At 42.3% G+C, this 20655-nt stretch overlaps 1 gene segment (V, D, J or C); it reads right to left on the bottom strand.

Moving 5' to 3' along the window:
- Positions 1–217: 217 nt before the first annotated feature.
- On the bottom strand, positions 218–875 carry LOC131808421 (immunoglobulin kappa variable 3-15-like). The segment is given in 2 exon segments: positions 218–534; positions 740–875. Coding segments are annotated over 2 exon segments (366 nt in total).
- Positions 876–20655: the final 19780 nt, after the last annotated feature.

The following is a 20655-nucleotide window of genomic DNA, read 5'->3' as shown; positions in this document are numbered from 1 at the left end:
AATAAAATCTTTTTTTTTTTTTTAAAGGGGTAGGGAATGAAGGAAAAGTCTGGACTCTTCATTTTCTGCTGGGCCTTACAAGACCTTCAAGAAGTAAGTCAGGAGACGTGACTTCTCAGGCAGATAGGGGAACGCACATGTTCAGGGCTAAGCGAAGATGAAGCAGCTGGTGCAGCAAAACCTCCGTGACCCGCGACCCCAGGGAGGAGGTTTTTGTTCAAGGTTGAAGCACTGTGGGCGGGTAGTTATATCCCTCCTGGCAGTAATAGTCCCCCACATCTTCGGCCTGGAGGTTGCTGATGGTGAGGGTGTAGTCTGTCCCAGACCCACTGCCGCTGAACCGGTCTGGGATGCCCGTGGCCCTGCTGGATGCAGCATAGATGAGGAGCCTGGGAGCCTGCCCAGGTTTCTGCTGGTACCAGTTTACGTTGCTGTAAATATTCTGACTGGCTCTGCAATTCATGGTGACCCGTTGACCTGGAGACACAGCCAGAGAGCCTGGAGACTGAGTCATCGTGATGTCCCCATGGGCACCTGCAATCAAAAAAATGGTGTTACAGACACACTTTATCCCAGTCACACTGAAATATGTCATTGCAAGCATGCTTCCTCATGGTACCACATGGTAGGACATCATTGCGTCTATTCTGGAAATAACCAGTGTTACTCATTATATATCTTAAAAAATTATTTAAAATGACACTACTCTGGAAGGATTATGGCACTTTCAGCCTCTCACCTGAGACCCACAGCAACAAGGACAGGAGGACCTGCCTCTGTGAGGCCATCTTGCTGCCCCTGCCTGCCTGATGCAGCTCAGCTCATGTAGCAAAGACCCCTTTTATACAGCCTGAGCCACAGGTCTGGGCCTGGAGAGGCTTATGCAAAGCAGTCAGGGGGAACAGAAGCAAATCTCACAAGCAGAGGGTTGTGAAAGTGCCCAGCTGAAATGTAAGGAGCCAAAAATAACTCCAAAATAAAGTTTATGACAGGAACACCCAAAAGTCAACTCAGAAGTTCTGGGAACAACCTAGAAGTTCTAAAATGACAAACTGCTCTAAAATCAAATGAAGAGCTTCTATTTTCTATTTAAAAATGTTTTTAGTGGGTTCAGTTTCCAGAAATGATGAACTTGGCTCTTCATATCAACAGCTGTGGTAAAATAACAAAATATGCTGAGAAACAAATAATGGGAGGCAGGGAAGGACAAAAGAATTGGAAGCCATGGAAAGAAAGTGGAGAATGGGGAACATCGAGCTCTGAAGCCATTTTCTCCTGCAGATGAGTAAGAATGAGGTAAGAACTTGAGCTTGAGTCCCAGAGCTGTGCAAGGGCCAGAGAGATGGAATAGACAGAAGAAAGGCCCAGAATTTCCTCACTCGGGGAGACACATGGGACCCTCCTTGGACCTAGAAGAAGTCTGAATTCTAATTTTCAGTTATTCTGTATTTTCAGTTCAATATTTATGTTTGTGTTGATTTGAGCAATAAATGAAATCCAGGTGCCCTCAGGAAAATTCAGTTCCCTCTAGGGGTTTGAGAAATCAGGGCAGGGTTCCTTGGGTACCATATAAACTTCCCTGCACCTGTTCCTCGTCCTGCTGTTTCTTCTTAAGCAGAGGGAAGGGGGCAGGGGTGGGGTTCCCTTAAGACGTCAAGCATGCAGGCCTGGTGAGGAGGGCAGAGGCTGTGGAAGCTTCGGGCACACTGCAAGTACAGCTACAAAACTTCTGCCATCTGTCCTGTGAGTGGGGCAGACGCCTGAGTCTTCCTCTGGCAGGTGGAACCCTGGCTATTCTGTGGTCCCTTTGGCTGCTGCACTGCTTCGTGAAATTAGCCATTTCCTAAGACCCAGATAGAGCCTGTATCAAGTAGACCCTGCCTGGGGATTCACACCTCACCCTCACAAAGAGTTGATTCACCCATCACTCCGCCCCTCAATTTCCCCTTTGATTGTTACTTTTATGTGTCAATGGAAGTAGGCTAGGGTGCCCAGTGAGTGGTCAGTGCCAGTTTAGATGTTGCTGCCAAGGTATTATTAAGTGTGATAAACATCTACCTCAGTAGCCCTCATCTCCCTTGCTGCACAAAAGATTCACCACAGCCCTATTTTGGCTTCAAAAGGGAAAGAAAACTTTATATTATTATTATTATTATTATAGAAAAACTAATAGAAAATGAAAGGAATATGCACTTACAGGAAGGGAATAGTAGGCAAGAAATGAGAATAAGGCCACTTTACCTCCTATGGGGTACTTACAACACCCCACCTCACCAGCTCGGGAAGCCCCGTGGAGACAGCCAGGCTGGAGACCCGACTGAGAGGCCTGGGCAGAGCATTCTCCTCTCAGGGGATGCTTCCAATGAACCATTCCCACAAGGGCCATATTTATAGGGCAAATAACAGGGTTTTTGAAATGAAACATTTGTTTACCTACATGCAGTTTGGAGCAAGATGCATGCCCACATTATCATGTCTCTGTATTTTCAGGGAGCCTAAGCTATGTGCATCTGCCTCCCCTCCCAGATCCCATTCTGGGGGCTAGCCCTGCCTAGAGCTCGAGGGGATGGGAGACAAGGCTGTAGCACTTGGCGTCCAGAACAGAAGGGCTAGACCTGGAAGCCGATATCACTGATGCACATAGATGCAAAAATCCTCCACAAAATATTAGCAAACCAAATTCATCAATATATTAAAAGATATCATGATCAAGTAGGATTTATTCCAGAGATGCAAGGATGGTTCAATATCCTTAAATCAATCAGCATGATATGTCACATTAACAAAATTAAGGGTAAAAATCATAAGATTGTCTCAACAGAGGCAGAAAAAGTATTTGATAAAATTCAGTATCTATTTATCAAAAAAAAAAAAAGAAGAAATACCAAAGGTTATAGAGGATATGGATTTAGAGGATATGGAGAGGATAAGGAGAAATACCCTCAGGTATTGTTGTTGGGGATGTAAATTGGTGCAGCCACTATGGAAAACAGTATGGAGTTTCCTCAGAAACTTAACAATAGAACCACCCTATGATCCAGCTATTCCACTTCTGGGTATTTGAAAATATATATTCACCACTGAGTCCATTGCAGCATTATTTAAAACAGCCATGATATGGAAACAACCTAAATGTTGTTGTTGATGAATAAATGGATAAAGAAGATGTGCTATACATGTGTACGCACACAATGAAATACTACTCAACCATCAAAGGGAAAGGAATCTTGCCATTTCGGACAACATGGATGAGCTTGAAAGTAATATGCTAAGTGAAATAAGGAAGACAGAGAAAGACATTATGTATAATATCACTTCCATGTGGAATCTAAAAAAGCCAAATACATAGAAACAGAGACCAGATTGGTGGTTTCCAGGGGCTGGGTGGTGAGATACATAGGGAAGATGTTGATCACAGGGTACAAACTTCTGTGTATAAAATAATTTCTCATAGTCTCATGTACAGCATGGAGACTGTAGTTAACAGTATTATATTGTACTGGAAGGTCACTAAGAGACTAGAACTTCAAAGTTCTCACCACAAAAAGTGAATAAATAAAACAAGAAGGAAAATTATGTAAAGTGGAAGTTGCATTAACTATCCTTATGTTGGTAATCATTTCACAATATAAACATAGATCAACTTATCACACTGAGTAAAACTTTCAATTATACAATGTTATATGTCAATTATATATAGAAAAAAAATGTTGACATCATTTCCTTCTGGCCCTCATGGTTTCTGAATAGAAATCCTCTGTCATTCGAGGTGTTTTCCTTTCTGGGTAAGTGTGATTTTTCTCTTTCAGCCTATGATATTTTTTCATTTTTCTTCAGTGCTCAGAAATTTTCTTACACGTGTCTTGACATGTATTTCTTCAGGTTTATGCTGTTAGGGGTCTGCTGAATGTGAAAATTTTCAGCAATTACTTATTCAAAATATTTTTCATCTCCATCCTCTCTCTGCACTCTTTCTAGGATTCCAGTGGCACAAATGTTAGATCTTTTGTTTGGTCCCATGTATCCCAGATTCTGAGGAGTTTTGTTGTTGTTGTTTTAGATTTGGGGGTTTTGTTTCATTTTGTTTTTAGCTTAGCTTCTCATTTTGGTTTAGATTGAGTAATTTCTTGCTTCTGATCTTTCCGCCTTTATCCTTTTACTCTCCTCCTTCCAGACCATTCCTAGCCAGCCACCCCATAGGGCATCCATGTCCCTACTTCAGGCCACTTCCCCAGCCACATTAAGTTAATGACCATTTGTGCTCCTTGAGCGTCTACTAACTAAACATCTTATTTCCTTATGGTATGACATAGGAGCTGTCCAGTTTAACTTACATCAACATATCATGCGAACCTGGGCAGAACCTGGAGTCCTTTCTATGCTAGTAGCTGGTTGAGAGGCCCTTTGTCTTTAAACAGATGTGTTAAGAAACAAACTATGGACTCTGAAAAACAATCTGAGGGGTTTGAAGTGGTGGGGGGGTGGGAGGTCGGGGTACCAGGTGGTGGGTATTATAGAGGGCACGGATTGCATGGAGCACTGGGTGTGGTGAAAAATAATGATACTGTTATGCTGAAAATAAATAAATTTAAAAAAAGAAACAAAGACAGGAAAGCAATTACAATGCAGTAAGAAGTTTTTATTATATGCATAGTCCCCTGGGAACAGAACACACAGCATGCCACCCAGTGACACAGGCAGTACCGAGGTGAGAAAAGCAAACAGAGAGAAGTACAGCTGGCCTGTATATTTTACTGTGTATTTCATGAGAAGTAATGGAGAAGCAAAGTCAACAAGCTACTTAGACATAAGATTGGAGAGTTTAAAAATTTCAGAGGGCTGCAGACTGTAGGTGTGCCCCTTGTCCTCTGGTACCCAGGGGGATTTGGATAGAGGGAATTGTCACAAATTGCACCTCTCATTGAAAGGAAGAGAGTAGGATTGGGGCTAAGGATTTTCTGGCTTGAATATCAAATGTATGCTCTTGGGCAAGTGTTTTACTCTTTTGCCGCTGAAGCAGGAAGAATGCAGAAATAAGAAAATGCATTAAATATAAAGCCTCTTGAGGCTGAAAATAGGAGCTCTTGCAGGGGTGCCTGGGCAAGAATGGTGAGTATTGTGGAGATCGGAAACTCTTGTCCTATAAATTAAGAGTGCCTGCTGAATCTGCTTGGATCCAGTACTAAAGAAAATACTTTCTCCTTCCTGAGTTGACTGATGCTGGGCTCCACCCAATCTTACAATCTGATGTGTCTGACATGTTTGCTTTAGGAGGAACAGCTCTGTCACACAGTTAACTGATATGGGATACACAGGTCTACTGGGGTCTATGCTACACTGGAAACTACTTGCTGAACAGTGAATAGGTTGTATTTGAGAAGGGCCAAGTCTTGCCAAAGAACCGGGAAGTCTGTGCTATGAGTCTTCATCTGGGCTTGCCAAAGTGTCCACACCATCCTTCCTGGTCACAGATACACATACTACCCAATGACATGAGAGGTGATAGGGCCCACGTGATAACGTCACTCCCATCATGGTCTAAACCTGATACAGAGTCCCTCCTGGCTCTGCACCGACTCTAAACTAGTGACTTCCAAATTAGGTAAAAAAAAAAAAAAAAATGGAATGGTGTAGCTAATCCATTTAGCTGTTGTCTCATCACTCAATACTCCTCAAGATACTGTGCTTCAACCTCAGTGTTCAGAGGTACAAGATGCAAGTACTTGTCCTTACCAACAAGGTGCTGTGTTTCAACCTCTGTGGTCAGAGCTACAAGTTACAAGTACTTGTCCTTTACCTCAGAGAGGATTTGCCTGCATTCCTCAAATGTCTGGACCCCTGAAACAGCCACCAGGGAGGGGAGCCACATGAATTTTTGTAGGGTTTGCATCCCACTGTTGGAGCACATGTGTTTTTGCAAGTTAGTGAAGTCCTTACCATTTCTTGCTCATCGTGTGCAATTAACAGGATGTAATTGATAGAGTATGGCCTGGCGGGATGCTCAGGGGAATGTTTACACAATGCACTGTAGCAGAGAGCAGGGAGTTAAGATAGCCCTAGGCCGAGATTGGGGATGTGACCCGCTCTTCACTGCCAGTGAAAGCAAAGTCCACCAGAGGACTGCATTAGATCATATGCCATACCCCCTGTTGGTAGACCTTGTATTTGGCCCAGCATGGGGCCAAATACTTTCAAAACCTCCACATGCCCAGAAGAGGGAGACTTAACTCACCCAGAGAAGAATGGAGCCCAGTGGGGGATTATTTTGACAAACTTAATTTTTGAGTACTTAAGCAATACACATGCCTCATAATTTCCATATCTTCATGCTCTTAGATCTGAAGTATTTCTGCCTCTCATAGTCTTAAGAGTCTCTGGGTGGGTGGCAGGAACACACTAGACCCATCGAAAGCAACAAGATGGTGACTCCATCACAGTTCTTGGCCTTCTGCTCTTCTGGATTCCAGTTGAGAATATTTGGACAAAGCAGGTTAAGGGGCGTATGGTTTTCCATCCTGATTTTCTTTCTTCATTGGGAATCCTTCCACAGATGAATTTGGCTTTTTAAAAATATGAGTAGTATTCTCTGTCCTACCTAACTAGATACTGGTGACTTCCGTGTACATATCCTGAGACTCTGCTGATGTTTCCTGTGTGGTTTCAGCCTCCCATGGCGAGATCGTGCTGACCCAATCTCCTGCTGTCCTGTCCATGGCTCCAAAAGAAAGAGTCACCATCACCTGCCAGGCCAGTCAGAACATTAACAAGTCCTTAGCCTGGTATCATCAGGAGCGCCAGGGAGAGCTCCTAAGCTCCTGATCTATGCAGCATCCAGTTGGAAACTGGGGTCCATCACGGTTCAGCGGCAGTGGGTCTGGGACAGACTTCACCCTCATCATCAGCAGCCTGGAGCCTGAAGATGCTGGGACCTACTACTGCCTGCAGTCTAACAGCTACCCACCCACAGTGTTATAGGTCAGAGCATAAACCACCAGGGAAGCAGATGTGAGGGGCTGGGCTTCCCCTGCTGCTCCTCTGATGCCTGCACTTGCTCAGACAGTTTCTCAGTGGCAGCCCCACTTTGGACATCACTGGAGGCTTTGGGAGAAGGGCAAGGAGGCTCCTCGGCCCCTTGACTGACTCCCTTTCCCCCAGATCATTACACCTGAGGAGTGTGAGTCATGGCATCTGCCGAGATTTGTACAGGAAAAGAGAAGCTACTCTATTCCAAGCAGGAATTTCTTCCTATAGGGAAGTAGTGTCCAAACATCACTCTTTCAAAGGCCTGAGGATATAGTAATAAGGGAAGCAGACACTAGAAACAGTGATTCCTCAGTGATCCCCCGTAAGTCAGAGAATTTATACCATTGGAGATACAGGCTGCCTAGCCAGATGGTCCTCAGGCCTGTCTAGGAAGGCCAGAGATGGAGGTGCTGATGCTCTAGCCACCGCAGCCCCTCCCCAGGTGATTCTTCGATCTCTCACTTATCACTCACCTGCCTGCAGGTGCTGATGAAACACATTGAATCCTCCTCTTCTGACCTCCAGATCTAGGGTGCGGTGCCTCGTGAGCAACTCCGTAGGGAACCATAGAGGAAAGGGGGCTCTGGGAAATGTGCTTCCAGAAGTGATGGTGGTGACGGGGAGCTGACAGAAGACAGCCTGGGATGGCCACTGTTTTTACATCTCTCAGAAGTTGGCCAGTTAGGGGAAGCCCCCAGAATATGTTTGAATATGCTTCTAGCTACCATCATTAGGTCTGAATTCATAACAAGGAGATTTTGTTAAGTGACTGAGGGAACAGAAGAATGAGGAAATTGTGTCATGTATATAGAAATAATTTGACAAGGACTTTCCTGATTTAAAAAAAAAAAACTAAATGTGGATGAAGCATTGTTTTTTCTTAATATAAGAATACCTTGTTGCTTCAAATTCTCTATAAGTGAGAGCATCACTGACAACCCTGAAAGCTTGTGACAAATGTGAAATAGCTGTCTCCACCTGATACCTACTCATGTGGCTCTCCATTTTAACAGGATGTCAGGAGAGCTGTGTAAGCTTTAAGATGCTCTGTTGTACAGCATTTTTACTTATCTTAAAGTATTTTCTCTTTAATTTTCTATTTTTGTGTAAGACATTTCTATTGAAAGCCACCTGTTGAATTAAAGCTACAGGTTGAGAAACCCTCCAATTTAACTTTCTAATTCATACAAAATCAAATTACAAACTTCTTTTTAGACAGAAAATATTGAAAAATATAATTATTTGGAAAAAACAAGACCACATATCTTGAAAATTAAAAAGAATAATGATTTGTAGAAATTTAAAGAATTACAAAGACCACAATGACCAAATTATATGCAATTCTGTCAGAATAACTGGACTTGGATTTGCTTGTTTTGTGGTTTCTGTACCCTCCCACAGCTCACTATGAGAATGATGTGCCATGGGTAGTCACCACACTCTTTCTTGGCCCCAGATCAACCACAGTCCATAGACTGGAGAACCATTCATCTCCCTGCAGAAGAACCACATAGATGAGCCCTGTGTGCGTTATTCAAATTATTGTCAACATGAACATCCATGACTATAGGAACAAATGCTTAGTATGGCAAGCCTCTGAGTTTTTGACTGATTGGTTAAAATAGTGTGTAAAATATGACTAATGCAATTTTTACACATCTTCACATAGAAATTGACAGCTTTTATTAAAGCCAATGACATTAAAAGGAATACTTGGAAATCCATTATAAGAAGATGCAAAACAAAGAAATGTTTTTAAAAATATTTGAATTAAAAGTGTAAAATTCAATCCATTGTAGAAACATCTGAGATTACATTGAGTAATAGTGAAAAATTGTGTAGATCATTCAGACTTATTAAATGTGATTAAATCTAACGTTCATTCATATATATTCATTCATATATATGTGAATATATGTCTATATGCATATATATGTATGATATACATACATGTAGATACAATTCTCACAAACAACTAACACCTCCATCAGGCTGACACACGCAGAATTGTCAGGTTATGTCCCAGCTTTAATGAAGGATGGTTGGTAAAATGATGCCCCAAGCAGCTCTGACCCCACACCCTCTTCCATAGGATTGTGGTTCACTGAAGACCCCAGAAAATGTCTGTCATAGGTATAGATGACCATTAGACATTCAAACAGTTACCCAGTTCCTGCTATTCTCATCTACAGGATCTCTTCTTGAACTTCAGAGCCATGGCTGTGTATGCCAAGCATAAAAGCCAAGGGAGAGACACAACTTCTCACACAGAGCTAACAAGGAACCAGAACCCCTGATAGCAACTGTTTACACATCATGAGGAAGCCTCTATATTGGAAGGGGTCTTCTGAACATCATAGGAAAAAGATAATGTAGAGGAAACTTTACAGAAGGAAACCTTATTGTTCTATCCTCCTCTTAGGAAGTGCTTCTCTAAGAAATTTCTTTATTGTTATAGAGTATGTGTGTGTATCTATTCATCTGAATGTCTGTCTGTGTGTCTTTGTGGGGAGAGAGAGAGAAGTATGACCAATACTCACCAGATTGTAACAAATGGTTACCACAAAGGGCATCCTCACTTCAAGAAGCATAAATTCTGTCTTTGTCCCTATTCTCTTCCCCAGGACTGTGAGTTCTCTACTTGTGAGTGAGAGAATCTTTCCTACCCCTGTAGGTTTTTTACATTCATCTTCACATAGAGTATAATACAGGAGGTCCCAGAATGAGTTTAATTTATTTTAAATCATTACTGAATTGTTTTAAACCATTAACCTGAAAGCACCAAATCCCAGAGACTCCTGAACCATCTCCAGTTCATCCTGGGATCTGGAGATCGCTGGTCAATCAGCTGGAGAGGGACTGGGACCTGTTTCCTCCTGGACATTAGCTGACAGGAATCCAAGCAGGATGGCCATTTACCTCCTAGAATAGACTCTGGACATGCATGCCTGTATCATCAGGGTCTCTGGAGCTTTCTCAGAAGGCAGAGCTATGAGCACTGTGTCCTGCCACAGATCCCGATTATCTCAGGGAGATCCTGCTTCCCATGAAGGCAGTGGGAATTTGTCTCTGTTAGTTTCCCTGCAAACACAGAAGACATTTTTAAGTTACTGCTCTCCAGGAGAGGGCCCTGCACCCTGCCTTTGACTCTTTCCTCTCTGCCACAGGCACCAAGGGATGTGAATATTGTCCCCTGAGGAGGACCTTGCCTTGGAAGTCTGACATAAAGGTCAACTCTAAGCTTTACTGGGAGTCATCAGTTCAGCTTCTCAAAATGAGGTTCCCTTTAGCTCCTGGGGCTGCTGATGCTCTGGGTCCCAGGGTAAGAGCAGAAGGAAGATCAGGAAAGAGATTGGGGTGGGGAGGGTGAACTGTCTGGGTGCTGTAAGTCTCTATGTGTGCTCTGTTCAGGGGTGTGATTTCCCACAAATAGGGAAATTTAGTTTTGAGTTAGTGAAAGCTATGAGGAAACTAAAGGAAATGAAGTAAAGTGCGTTAGTGAGATGCTAAAAGAAAAAAAATGTGGCCACTCTGTGCCCTGCAATTCTTGAGTTATCCATGAAATTTGGATATATTTAGAGCAAGAATCAAATCACAAAATATGATTTAGCCTCTCATAAATGAAATTTAAATTCGTAATAATGGCTCATAATGTTTCTCCATAACCTGTACTTATATCTCATTATTTTGGGATACAGCGGGGAGGTCATGCTGACACAGACCCTACTCCCGTTGTCTGTCACCCCCGGAGAGTCAGCGTCTGTGTTCTGCAGGGCCAGTCAGAGCCTCGTACACAGTAATGGAAGCGCATATTTGAGCTAGTTCCAACAGAAGCCAGGCCAGTCCCCAAAGAGCCTGATCTACTTGGTTTCCAACTGTTTCACTGGGGTCCTAGAGAGCTTCAGTGGCAGCAGGTCAGGGGCAGATTTCACCCTGACAGTCAGCAGGGTGGAGGTTGATGATATGGGAGTTTATTACTGTGGGCAAGTTAAACATAATTCTACCACAGTGCTTCAGGCCCCAACAAAAACCTCTCTGTTTGGCCATCCCCATTGGGCACATATGTTGCCTGAGTGGGGAGCCGGCACAGCAAAGGCTCTGAGCTGGCATCAGAGGCAGGTGCTGGGGAACTCAGGCAGTAATATGCAGCTGAGTACTCTGGACTGAATCCTGGGCCCTGGGAGGCAACATCCTCAATGGGGTATAACCAGCTCTGGAAGGGACATGATCATCCTGTGGGCTGAGCAGTGAGCTGCCAGGGAGAGCCATCCTGATCTCACCATGGCCCTCTCAGCCTGTGTGCATGTGTCAGGGACAGTTACTCAGGCTGAACGTCAGATAACTGAGCCATTTATGTGAAAGCGCAACTACATACATTTGGAGCTAAGCATGTTTGCCATATTGTCAGTAAGAGACTATTCAGTATTGTTCAGAATGTATTATTTTTTATTTTCTTTATGATTCTCCACTTTCCCAGTTAGACTAATGGCTCTGTCACAATGTTATCTAGATAGTATTCTATACACACTATCCCTACAGGAAATATGCATGAGAAAAATTAGTATAATTGTTTGGTGGTCAAGCACCCAAATAGACAATTGTAGTAAATTTATAGTACATATAAGCTCCTCCTTCTGTTGAGGAGTAGTTGGCATATACATAGATATATCGAAATACTACTCAGCCAAGGAAATGGTATTTTGTTATTTGCAACAACATGGATGGACCTAGAAAGTATAATGCTAAACAAAACAAGTCAGACAGAAAAAGACCTGGTTGGCAGGGTCCATTTTACTGTCCAGGATACAACCTAGTTTGTAAACATGAAGGACACAAACACTCCTGGTCAGAATTAGGAATGCTCTTCCCTCAGTCTACAGGGAGTACAAGAAAACTTCAAAGTCTTTAGATGAGAAAGAAATCTTTTTTTTTTTTAAAGATTTTTTTTTATGTATTTGACAGAGAGAGAGATCACAAGTAGGCACAAAGGCAGGCAGAGAGAGAGGGGAGGAAGCAGGCACAGAGAGCCTGATGCGGGGCTCGATCCCAGGACCCTGGGATCATGACCTGAGCCGAAGGCAGAGGCTTTAACCCACTGAGCCACCCAGGTGCCCCGAGAAAGAAATCTTTATAATATTTTGCATTTTCTGAATATTTTAAGGCAAGGTATTATGAGATATGTAACCAAAGAGAAAAGGAGACTTGTAAAGTTTTATGTTGTTTTGTAGGGAAATAGTATTATTTTTGAAATTCAAGAATTCTTAAGAATATTTTGTAAAAAAAAAAAAAGAAGAAGGAGAAGAAGAAGAAGAAGAAGAAGAAGAAGAAGAAGAAGAAGAAGAAGAAGAAGAAGGAGAAGAAGGAGAAGAAGGAGAAGAAGGAGAAGAAGGAGAAGAAGGAGAAGAAGGAGAAGAAGGAGGAAGAGGAGGAGGAGGAGGAGAAGGAGAAGGAGAAAACTTTCACCTGATACACAGTAAATAAACATGACAGATGAATAATTTCTGGCCATAAACCCACACATTGAGGTTTCACATACACTAAGGGGTAATGGGATTCTGATTCTTTTTTTTTTTTTTTTTTTTTTTTTTTAGTGTACTTGACAGAGTTAGATAATGGAATTCTTTCTTTTCTTTTCTTTTTTTTTTTTTTGTTCATTTCTTTTCAGTGTAACAGAATTCATTCTTTTTGCACCACACCCAGTGCTCCATGCAATATGTACCCTCTATAATACCCACCACCTGGCTCCCCCAACCTCCCGCCCTCTGCCCTTTCAAAACCCTTGGATTGTTTTTCAGAGTCCATAGTCTCTCATGGTTCATCTCCCCCTGAATTTCCCTCAACTCAACTTCTCCTCTCCATCTCCCCATGTCCTCTGTGTTATTTCTTATGCTGCACAAAAAACTGAAGCCATATGATAATTGACTCTCTCTGCTTGACTTATTTCACTCAGCATACTCTCTTCCAGTCCCATCCATGTTGCTATAAAAGTTGGGTATTCATCCTTTCTGATGGAGGCATAATACTCCATAGTGTATATGGACCACATCTTCCTTATCCATCCGTCCATTGAAGGGCATTGTTGGGGGCCTCATGCCCAGAAGGGGTTAACCCAATAGAGCAACAGTTCTTGGGAACCTTTTCAACCGAGGACCTTCACAGATGTCTCCCTGGTGATTGTTATGAGAACATTGTGAGGTTTGGCTTGTTGCCATTGCAGCTACTGTCTCAAGACTAAGCTAATAAGGCTCCTATGTTTTGTGAATATTGAGTTATGGCCTAAGTGTTCAAACCACAAAGGTCAAGGCTGTCTGATATCTCTGCATGGCCAGCTACTCTCAGGCCAAAATAGAAACGAGCACCAGATGTACAGGAGGTGATTCCCTTACTGTGTGGTATAAATCAGAACTCTGCAAAATAAACTTTGGCACTATTGGACATTATCCTTGGTGCTCCTCCTGCCCCCATCTCTTTGTCTCTTAATTTCTTTTCACCATCCTCTTACCCTCTCGACCCATCGACCGCGACAGGGCATCTTGGTTCTTTCCACAGTTTGGCGACCATGGCCATTGCTGCTATAAACGTTGGGTACAGATGGCCCTTCCTTTCACGACATCTGTATCTTTGGGGTAAATACCCAGGAGTGCTATTGCAGGGTCATAGGGAAGCTCTATTTTTAATTTCTTAAGGAATCTCCAAACTGTTCTCCAAAGAGGCTGCACCAGCTTGCATTCCCACCAGCAGTGTAAGAGGGTTCCCCTTTCTCCACATCCTCTCCAACACATGTTGTTTCCTGTCTTGCTAATTTTGGCCATTCTAAGTGGTGTTAGGTGGTATCTCAATGCGGTTTTAATTTTAATCACCTCATGGCCAGTGATGATGAAAATTTTTTCGTGTGTCTAGTAGCCATTTGTATGTCTTCATTGGGGAAATGTCTGTTCATGTCTTCTGCACATTTTTCTGACATGATTATCTGTTTTGTGCGTGTTGAGTTTGAGAAGTTCTTTATAGATCCTGCATATAAGCCTTTTGTCTGCACTGTCATTTGCAAATATCTTCTCTCATTCCATGGTTGCCTCTTTGTTTTGTTGACTGTTTCCTTTGCTGTGCAGAAGCTTTTGATTTTGATGAAGTCCCAAAAGTTCATTTTCACTTTTGTTTCCTTTGCCTTTGGAGACATATCTTGAAAGAAGTTGCTGTGGCTGATATCGAAGAGGTTACTGCCTATGTTCTCCTCTAGGATTCTGATGGATTCTTGTCTCATGTTGAGGTCTTCTATCCATTTCGAGTTTTTCTTTGTTTACAGTGTAAGAGAATGGTTGAGTTTCATTCTTCTACATATAGCTGTCCAATTTTCCAAGCACCATTTATTGAAGATACTGTCTTTTTTCCACTGTATATTTTTTCCTGCTTGGTCAAAGATTATTTGACCATAGAGTTGAGGGACCATATCTGGGCTCTCTACTCTGTTCCACTGGTCTATGTGTCTGTTTTTATGCCAGTACCATGCTGTCTTGGTGATCACAGTTTTGTAGTAAAGCTTGAAATCAGGTAACGTGATGCCCCCAGTTTTATTTTTGTTTTTCAACATTTCCTTAGTGATTTGGGGTCTCTTCTGATTTCATGCAAATTTTAGGATTATTTGCTCCAGCTCTTTGAAATATAACAGTGGAATTTTGATCAAAATGGCATTAAAAGTATAGATTGCTCTAGGCAGTATAGACATTTTAACAATATTTATTCTTCTGATCCAAGAGCATGGAATGGTCTTGCATCTTTTTGTGTTTTCTTCAATTTCATTCATGAGTTTTCTGTAGTTACTCGAGTACAGATCCTTTACATCTTTGGTTTGATTTATTCCAGGTACCTTATGGTTCTTGGTGCTATAGTAAATGGAATCTATTCTATAATTTGCCTTTCTGTATTTTCATTGTTAGTGTATAAGAAATCCATTGATTTCTGTACATTGACTATGTATCCTGCCACGTTACTGAATTGCTGTATGAGTTCTAGTAGTTTGGGGGTGGAGTCTTTTGGGTTTTCCATATAAAGAATCATGTCATCTATGATGAGAGAGAGTTTGACTTCTTCCTTGCTAATTTGGATACCTTTTATTTCTCTTTGTTGTCTGATTTTTGTTGCTAGGACTTCTAATACTATGTTGAACAAGAGTGGTGAAAGTGGACATTCTTGTCTTGTTCCTGATCTCAACGGGAAGGCTGCAAGCCTTTTCCCATTGAGGGTGATATTTGCTGTGAGTCTTTCATAGATAGGTTTTATGCAGTTCAGGAATGTTCCCTCTGTCCCTATACTTTGGAGCATTTTAATCAGAAACGGATGCTGGATTTTGTCAAATTTTTTTCTGCATCAATTGAGAGGACCATGTGGTTCTTCTCTCTTCTCATATTAATCTGTTCTATCACATTGATTGATTTGCGAATGTTGAACCATCCTTGTAGCCCAGGGATGAATCCCACCTGGTCATGGTGGATAATCTTTTTAATGTGCTGTTGGGTCCTGTTTGCTAGGACCTTGTTGAGAATCTTAGCATCCATATTCATCAGGGATATTGGTCTGAAATTCTCCTTTTTGGTAGGGTCTTTGCCTTGTTTGGGGATCAGGGTAATGCCTGCTTCATAGAAAGAATCTGGAAGTTTTCCTTCTGCTTCAATTTTTTGAAATAGCTTCAGAAGAATAGGTGTTATTTCTTCTTTGAAAGTTTGGTAGAATTCCCCAGGGAATCCGTCAGGTCCTGGGCTCTTGTTTTTTGGGAGGTTTTTGATCACTGCTTCAATCTTGTTACTAGATATTGGTCTATTCAGGTTGTCAATTTCTTCCTGGTTCAATTTTGGGAGTTTATAGTTTTCCAGGAATGCATCCATTTCATCTAGGTTGCTAAGCTTATTGGCATATAACTGTTGATAATAACTTCTAATGATTGTTTCTACTTCCTTGGTGTTAGTTGTGATCTCTCCCTTTTCATTCATAATTTTATTAATTCGGGCTTTCTCTCTTTTCTTTTGGATTAGTGTGGCCAGTGGTTTATCGATCTTATTGATTCTTTCAAAAAACCAGCAGTCTCTTCAATAAATGGTGCTGGGAAAACTAGACAGCTATATGTAGAAGAATGAAACTCGACCATTCTCTTACATCATACACAAAGATAAACTCAAAATGGATACAAGACCTCAACATGAGACAGGAATCCATCAGAATCCTAGAGGAAAACATAGGCAATAATCTCTTCAATATCAGTCACAGAAACTTCTTTCAAGATATGTCTCCAAAGGCAAAGGAAACAAAAGTGAAAATGAACTTTTGGGACTTCATCAAAATCAAAAGCTTCTGCACAGAAAAAAGAAAAAAAAAAGAGGCAACCCACAGAATGGGAGAAGATATTTGCAAATGACAGTACAGACAAAAGGATCTATAAAGAACTTCTCAAACTCAACACACACAAAACAGACAATCATATCAAAAAATGGGCAGAAGATATGAACAGACACTTCTCCAATCAAGACATACAAATGGCTATCAGACACATGAAAAAATGTTCATCATCACTAGCCATCAAGGAGATTTTAATTAAAACCACATTGAGATATCACCTTACACCAGTTAGAATGGCCAAAATTAACAAGACAGGAAACAACATGTGTTGGAGGGGTGTGGAGAAAGGGGAACGCTCTTCCACTGTTGGTGGGAATGCAAGTTGGTGAAGCCTTGTTGAGGAACAGTGTGGAGATTCCTCAAGAAATTAAAAATAAAACTTCCCTATGACCCTGCAATTGCACTCCTGGGTATTTACCCCAAAGATACAGATGTCATGAAAAGAAGGGCCATCTGTACCCCCAATGTTTATAGCAACAATGGCCACGTTCGCCAAACTGTGGAAAGAACCAAGATGCCCTTCAATGGACAAATGGATAAGGAAAATGTGGTCCATATTCACTATGGAGTATTATGCCTCTGTCAGAAAGGATGAATACCCAACTTTTGTAGCAACATGGATGGGACTGGAAGAGATTATGCTGAGTGAAATAAGTCAAGCAGAGAGAGTCAATTATCATAAGGTTTCACTTATTTGTGGAGCATAAGAAATAACATGGAGGACATAGGGAGATGGAGAGGATAAGGGAGTTGAGGAAAATTGTAAGGGGAGATGAACCATGAGAGACTATAGACTCTGAAAAACAATCTGAGGGTTTTGAAGGGGTGGGGGTGGGAGGAGCTAGGCGGCGGGTATTATGGAGGGCACATATGGCATGGAGCACTGGGTGTGGTGCATAAACAATGAATTCTGTTATGCTGAAAAAAAATTAATAAAAAAAAGTACGCTGAGCTTCTGTGTTTCCCTGGCAGGCTGCTCACAGACCTTCTGTTGCCCCCTTCTCCCTCTTCTAAACTTTTAGGCCTGCCTAGAAAGTGGAAGAACAATGTGCTTGAAATCAAGATAGGTAGACTGTGCTACTCTAGGAACTCTCCTTATTTCAGACAAACACCAGCCCAAAAGTCTCTCCTGGTTTCTGGAATATTTTAGCTCCAACCTCCTAGAGCCTCTCACAGCCTGTCACAATTACTGGTGGTTACAGTGTATTCAGTATATGACTGTTCCATTACCTGCTCTCTCAGTTGTTTGGCTGACCCTCCTTCAATCATCTCTTCCCCACCCAATCTTGATCGGTCACTCTCAGGGCCATGCCTTAGGTGCACCATCAGAGAATCATGACAAGTTCTCCATCATTACAATGCTGAGCATCTCAGGGGTGCCTGGGTGGCTCGGTTGGTTGAGCCTCTGCCTTCAGCTCAGGCCATGATCCTGGGGTCCTTGGATGGAGCCCTGTTCAGCAGGGAGTCTGCTTCTCCTTCTCCCTTTGTGACTCCCCTGCTCATGCCCTCAGATATTCTCTTTCCGTCTCTCTCAAACAAACAAACAAACAAATAAATTTCTAAAAAAATTTGAGTATCTCAGCCTTGACCCATTCTAAGAACTCTGCAGCTCAACCCACTGGGTATGCCACCGCAAAAGTTTCTGGCTTTCATTACAGTAAGACCTGAAATTTATAGGAAAAATATATGTTGTGTTTCCATGGAAAATTTGCATCTCTGTAGCGTACCTTTCCAGGTTATCAGGGTCCAACTCTGGTCATTATCTTTAAGCTATCTTGCAACTCTTTATAAACTGTTGATAACTGATAGATGGACGATTCTGAACTGTCTGGTAGTGATTTAACTGACGTCTCACCTCACCTTGGAGAACCAGCTTGCCTCTCTCTGCAGTTCATTCCTTTACTCCAAATATATCTGTGTGTTTTGACTTTTCCTTTGACGCACTTACATCTTCCTAGTTCCCTCACAGCATATGAGTAAAATAATTCAACACGAGTTCGTCATTTCTATCTCTCGATGAGTCATAAATTTACTGTTTTCTGAAAATTAGCTTTTAGTGAGTCTATTCACATTTTCATATTTTCTCATCTTTAAGCCCTTCATAGTCTCATTTCCCTCCTTCCTCATGATCCTTCTTTATAACAACTCCTTATACACAAGATCTTCCTCAGCCTTGCATTGTTTTATTTCATGTACAAAGTCTCAACCCTCCACATGCCTGCTGGAGGAAAACACACAATAATCCTGACTGCTTCAACTTTGATTCATGACCACTCACCTCCTGAGGCCCTTCACCCTGCTCCACAATCATACTTCACTTCCCTGGTCTCGTCAGTCTTCACTCTTTCTCTTTCATTCTTCAGGTTCTAACAGCTCCTCCTCCATCCTCACTTAAAGCCAAATATGCCATTTCCTATTTCCTAGGTCAAGATGGTCTTCACTGCCCCCTCCCAACAGAAATGTGAAAGAGAGGAAAGAAATGTGAGCCTTTCTACATCAGGAGCATCTGTTGACCTTCCTGGTTCAGCCAACTTTAAGCACACAAGCAAGCTAGGCAAGATCAATCAAGATCAATCAAGGCTGGGCCCATATTAGCAGAACTGCCCAGCCAACCAATAAACAAGACAGCCATGAACATGCTACCACTTTAAGCCACTGTATTTTGTGGGTGATTTCTCACATGAAGCTAGCTAACTAATACATCATCTGATTTTAAGTTTCTGCTCACTCTTACTCAGCAAGCTTTTATTCCCTTCATTCATTTACTTTTCTTTGTAGTCCCTCCAACAGAACACAGTAAATGTTTACTGATGCCATTGATTATCGCCTGACTCTCCCAGCTGGGGCGAAAGGAGATGTATTTGCTCTGGGCACAGAGGAAGCCCTCAGAAAACATACCTTGGATGAGTGAAATGGATCCCTTGATAACAATCCTTAAAGTACATTTCTAATTATTAAGAGAAGCTGTTTTGTAGGCAAATGCGATTGGAGCACACTGAGCAGGTTTGCTGTGGTCTTTCCCAAAGCTAAACTGCATCAACCCATGTATTTCAGAAGGAGGTGAGAAATAATTGCTCAGATGCTCAGAATTGCTATAATTACTAAGATGCTGAGAATTCCTCCATTTTCACACAGAATTGGACATGTTCATGAAATGTTTTCCAAGAGACTCAAGTTATGGCACACTTAGAGCCGTGATTTCCTTTGGTCACAAGATTAGATCTGAATGCCTAAGGGACGACTTTAAAGAAATAGGTGACAACTGGTGAAAAAAGGTGCTGAGGCACAGTATCCCATGTTCCTAAAATGACAGGGTTGAAGAGTGAGGGAATCAGAGCGCCTGGGTGGCTCAGTCTTTTGAGCGTCCGACTCTTGGTTTTGGCTCAGGTCATGATCTCAGGCATGTGAGACAGAGTGGATGTCTAGTCCCCACTCAACAGAGTTTCTGCCTGAGATTCTCACCATCTCCCTGGGCCACTACCCTCCAGCAATAAATAGATAGATTTAAAAAAAGAGAGAGAGAGAGACAATTGCCTTTGTGAGAGAATGAGTACGCCTGGGAAAAATGGAGAAGAGAAAGAAGGCAGGTAGGAAAGAAGCTGGAGCAGAAATGAATGTTCAGGACACTGCCCAGGAAGGCTGGGAAACAGGGCCCATGGAAGGAAAAAGCAAGAGGGACACTACCTTCCAAGTGGGAGTGTCTGAATAGGAGAGCTCAAAGGTTTCATCCTGGAGGTTCAGAGTGGGAGGGTGATGGAGGGTGAAGAAAAGAGAATGAGAGAATAAAAAAGAAATGTCCCAGAGTCCAAGAGGAGCAGGAAGGGAGAACTGATCTGCCAGGTGGAAAGTTCACAGCCCACTGTCAGAGGCTAAAGACAGACTTTCCTGGCTCACTCTTGCCATGGGACCCTGGGAAACATGCAGCTTCCTGAGGCAGAAAACAGCAACTCCCAACTCCCAACAGCATCCCTAAGACATCTTCACAGCATTTGTCTTCATTAACCTCCCACAAAAAGGGATGTAGGTGGGATGCATGGGTGGCTCAGTGGGTTAAGTGGCTGCCTTCAGCTCAGGTCATATTCCCAGCAACCTGGGAAAGAGTCCTGCATCCTGCTCCCTGCTCAGAAGGGAGCCTGCTTCTCCCTCTGCCTCCTGTTCCCCCAACTTGTGCTCTTCCTCTTTCTGGCAAATGAATAAATAAAATCTTTTTTAAAAAGGTTGGGGGTGCAGAAAAGTCAGGTCTCT

The sequence above is a fragment of the Mustela lutreola genome, chromosome 9, assembly GCF_030435805.1.
Source record: "Mustela lutreola isolate mMusLut2 chromosome 9, mMusLut2.pri, whole genome shotgun sequence".
NCBI classification, from domain to species: domain Eukaryota; kingdom Metazoa; phylum Chordata; class Mammalia; order Carnivora; family Mustelidae; genus Mustela; species Mustela lutreola.
The sequence above is the reverse complement of the archived record's forward strand: the minus strand, read 5'-3'. Positions and strand labels throughout refer to the sequence as shown.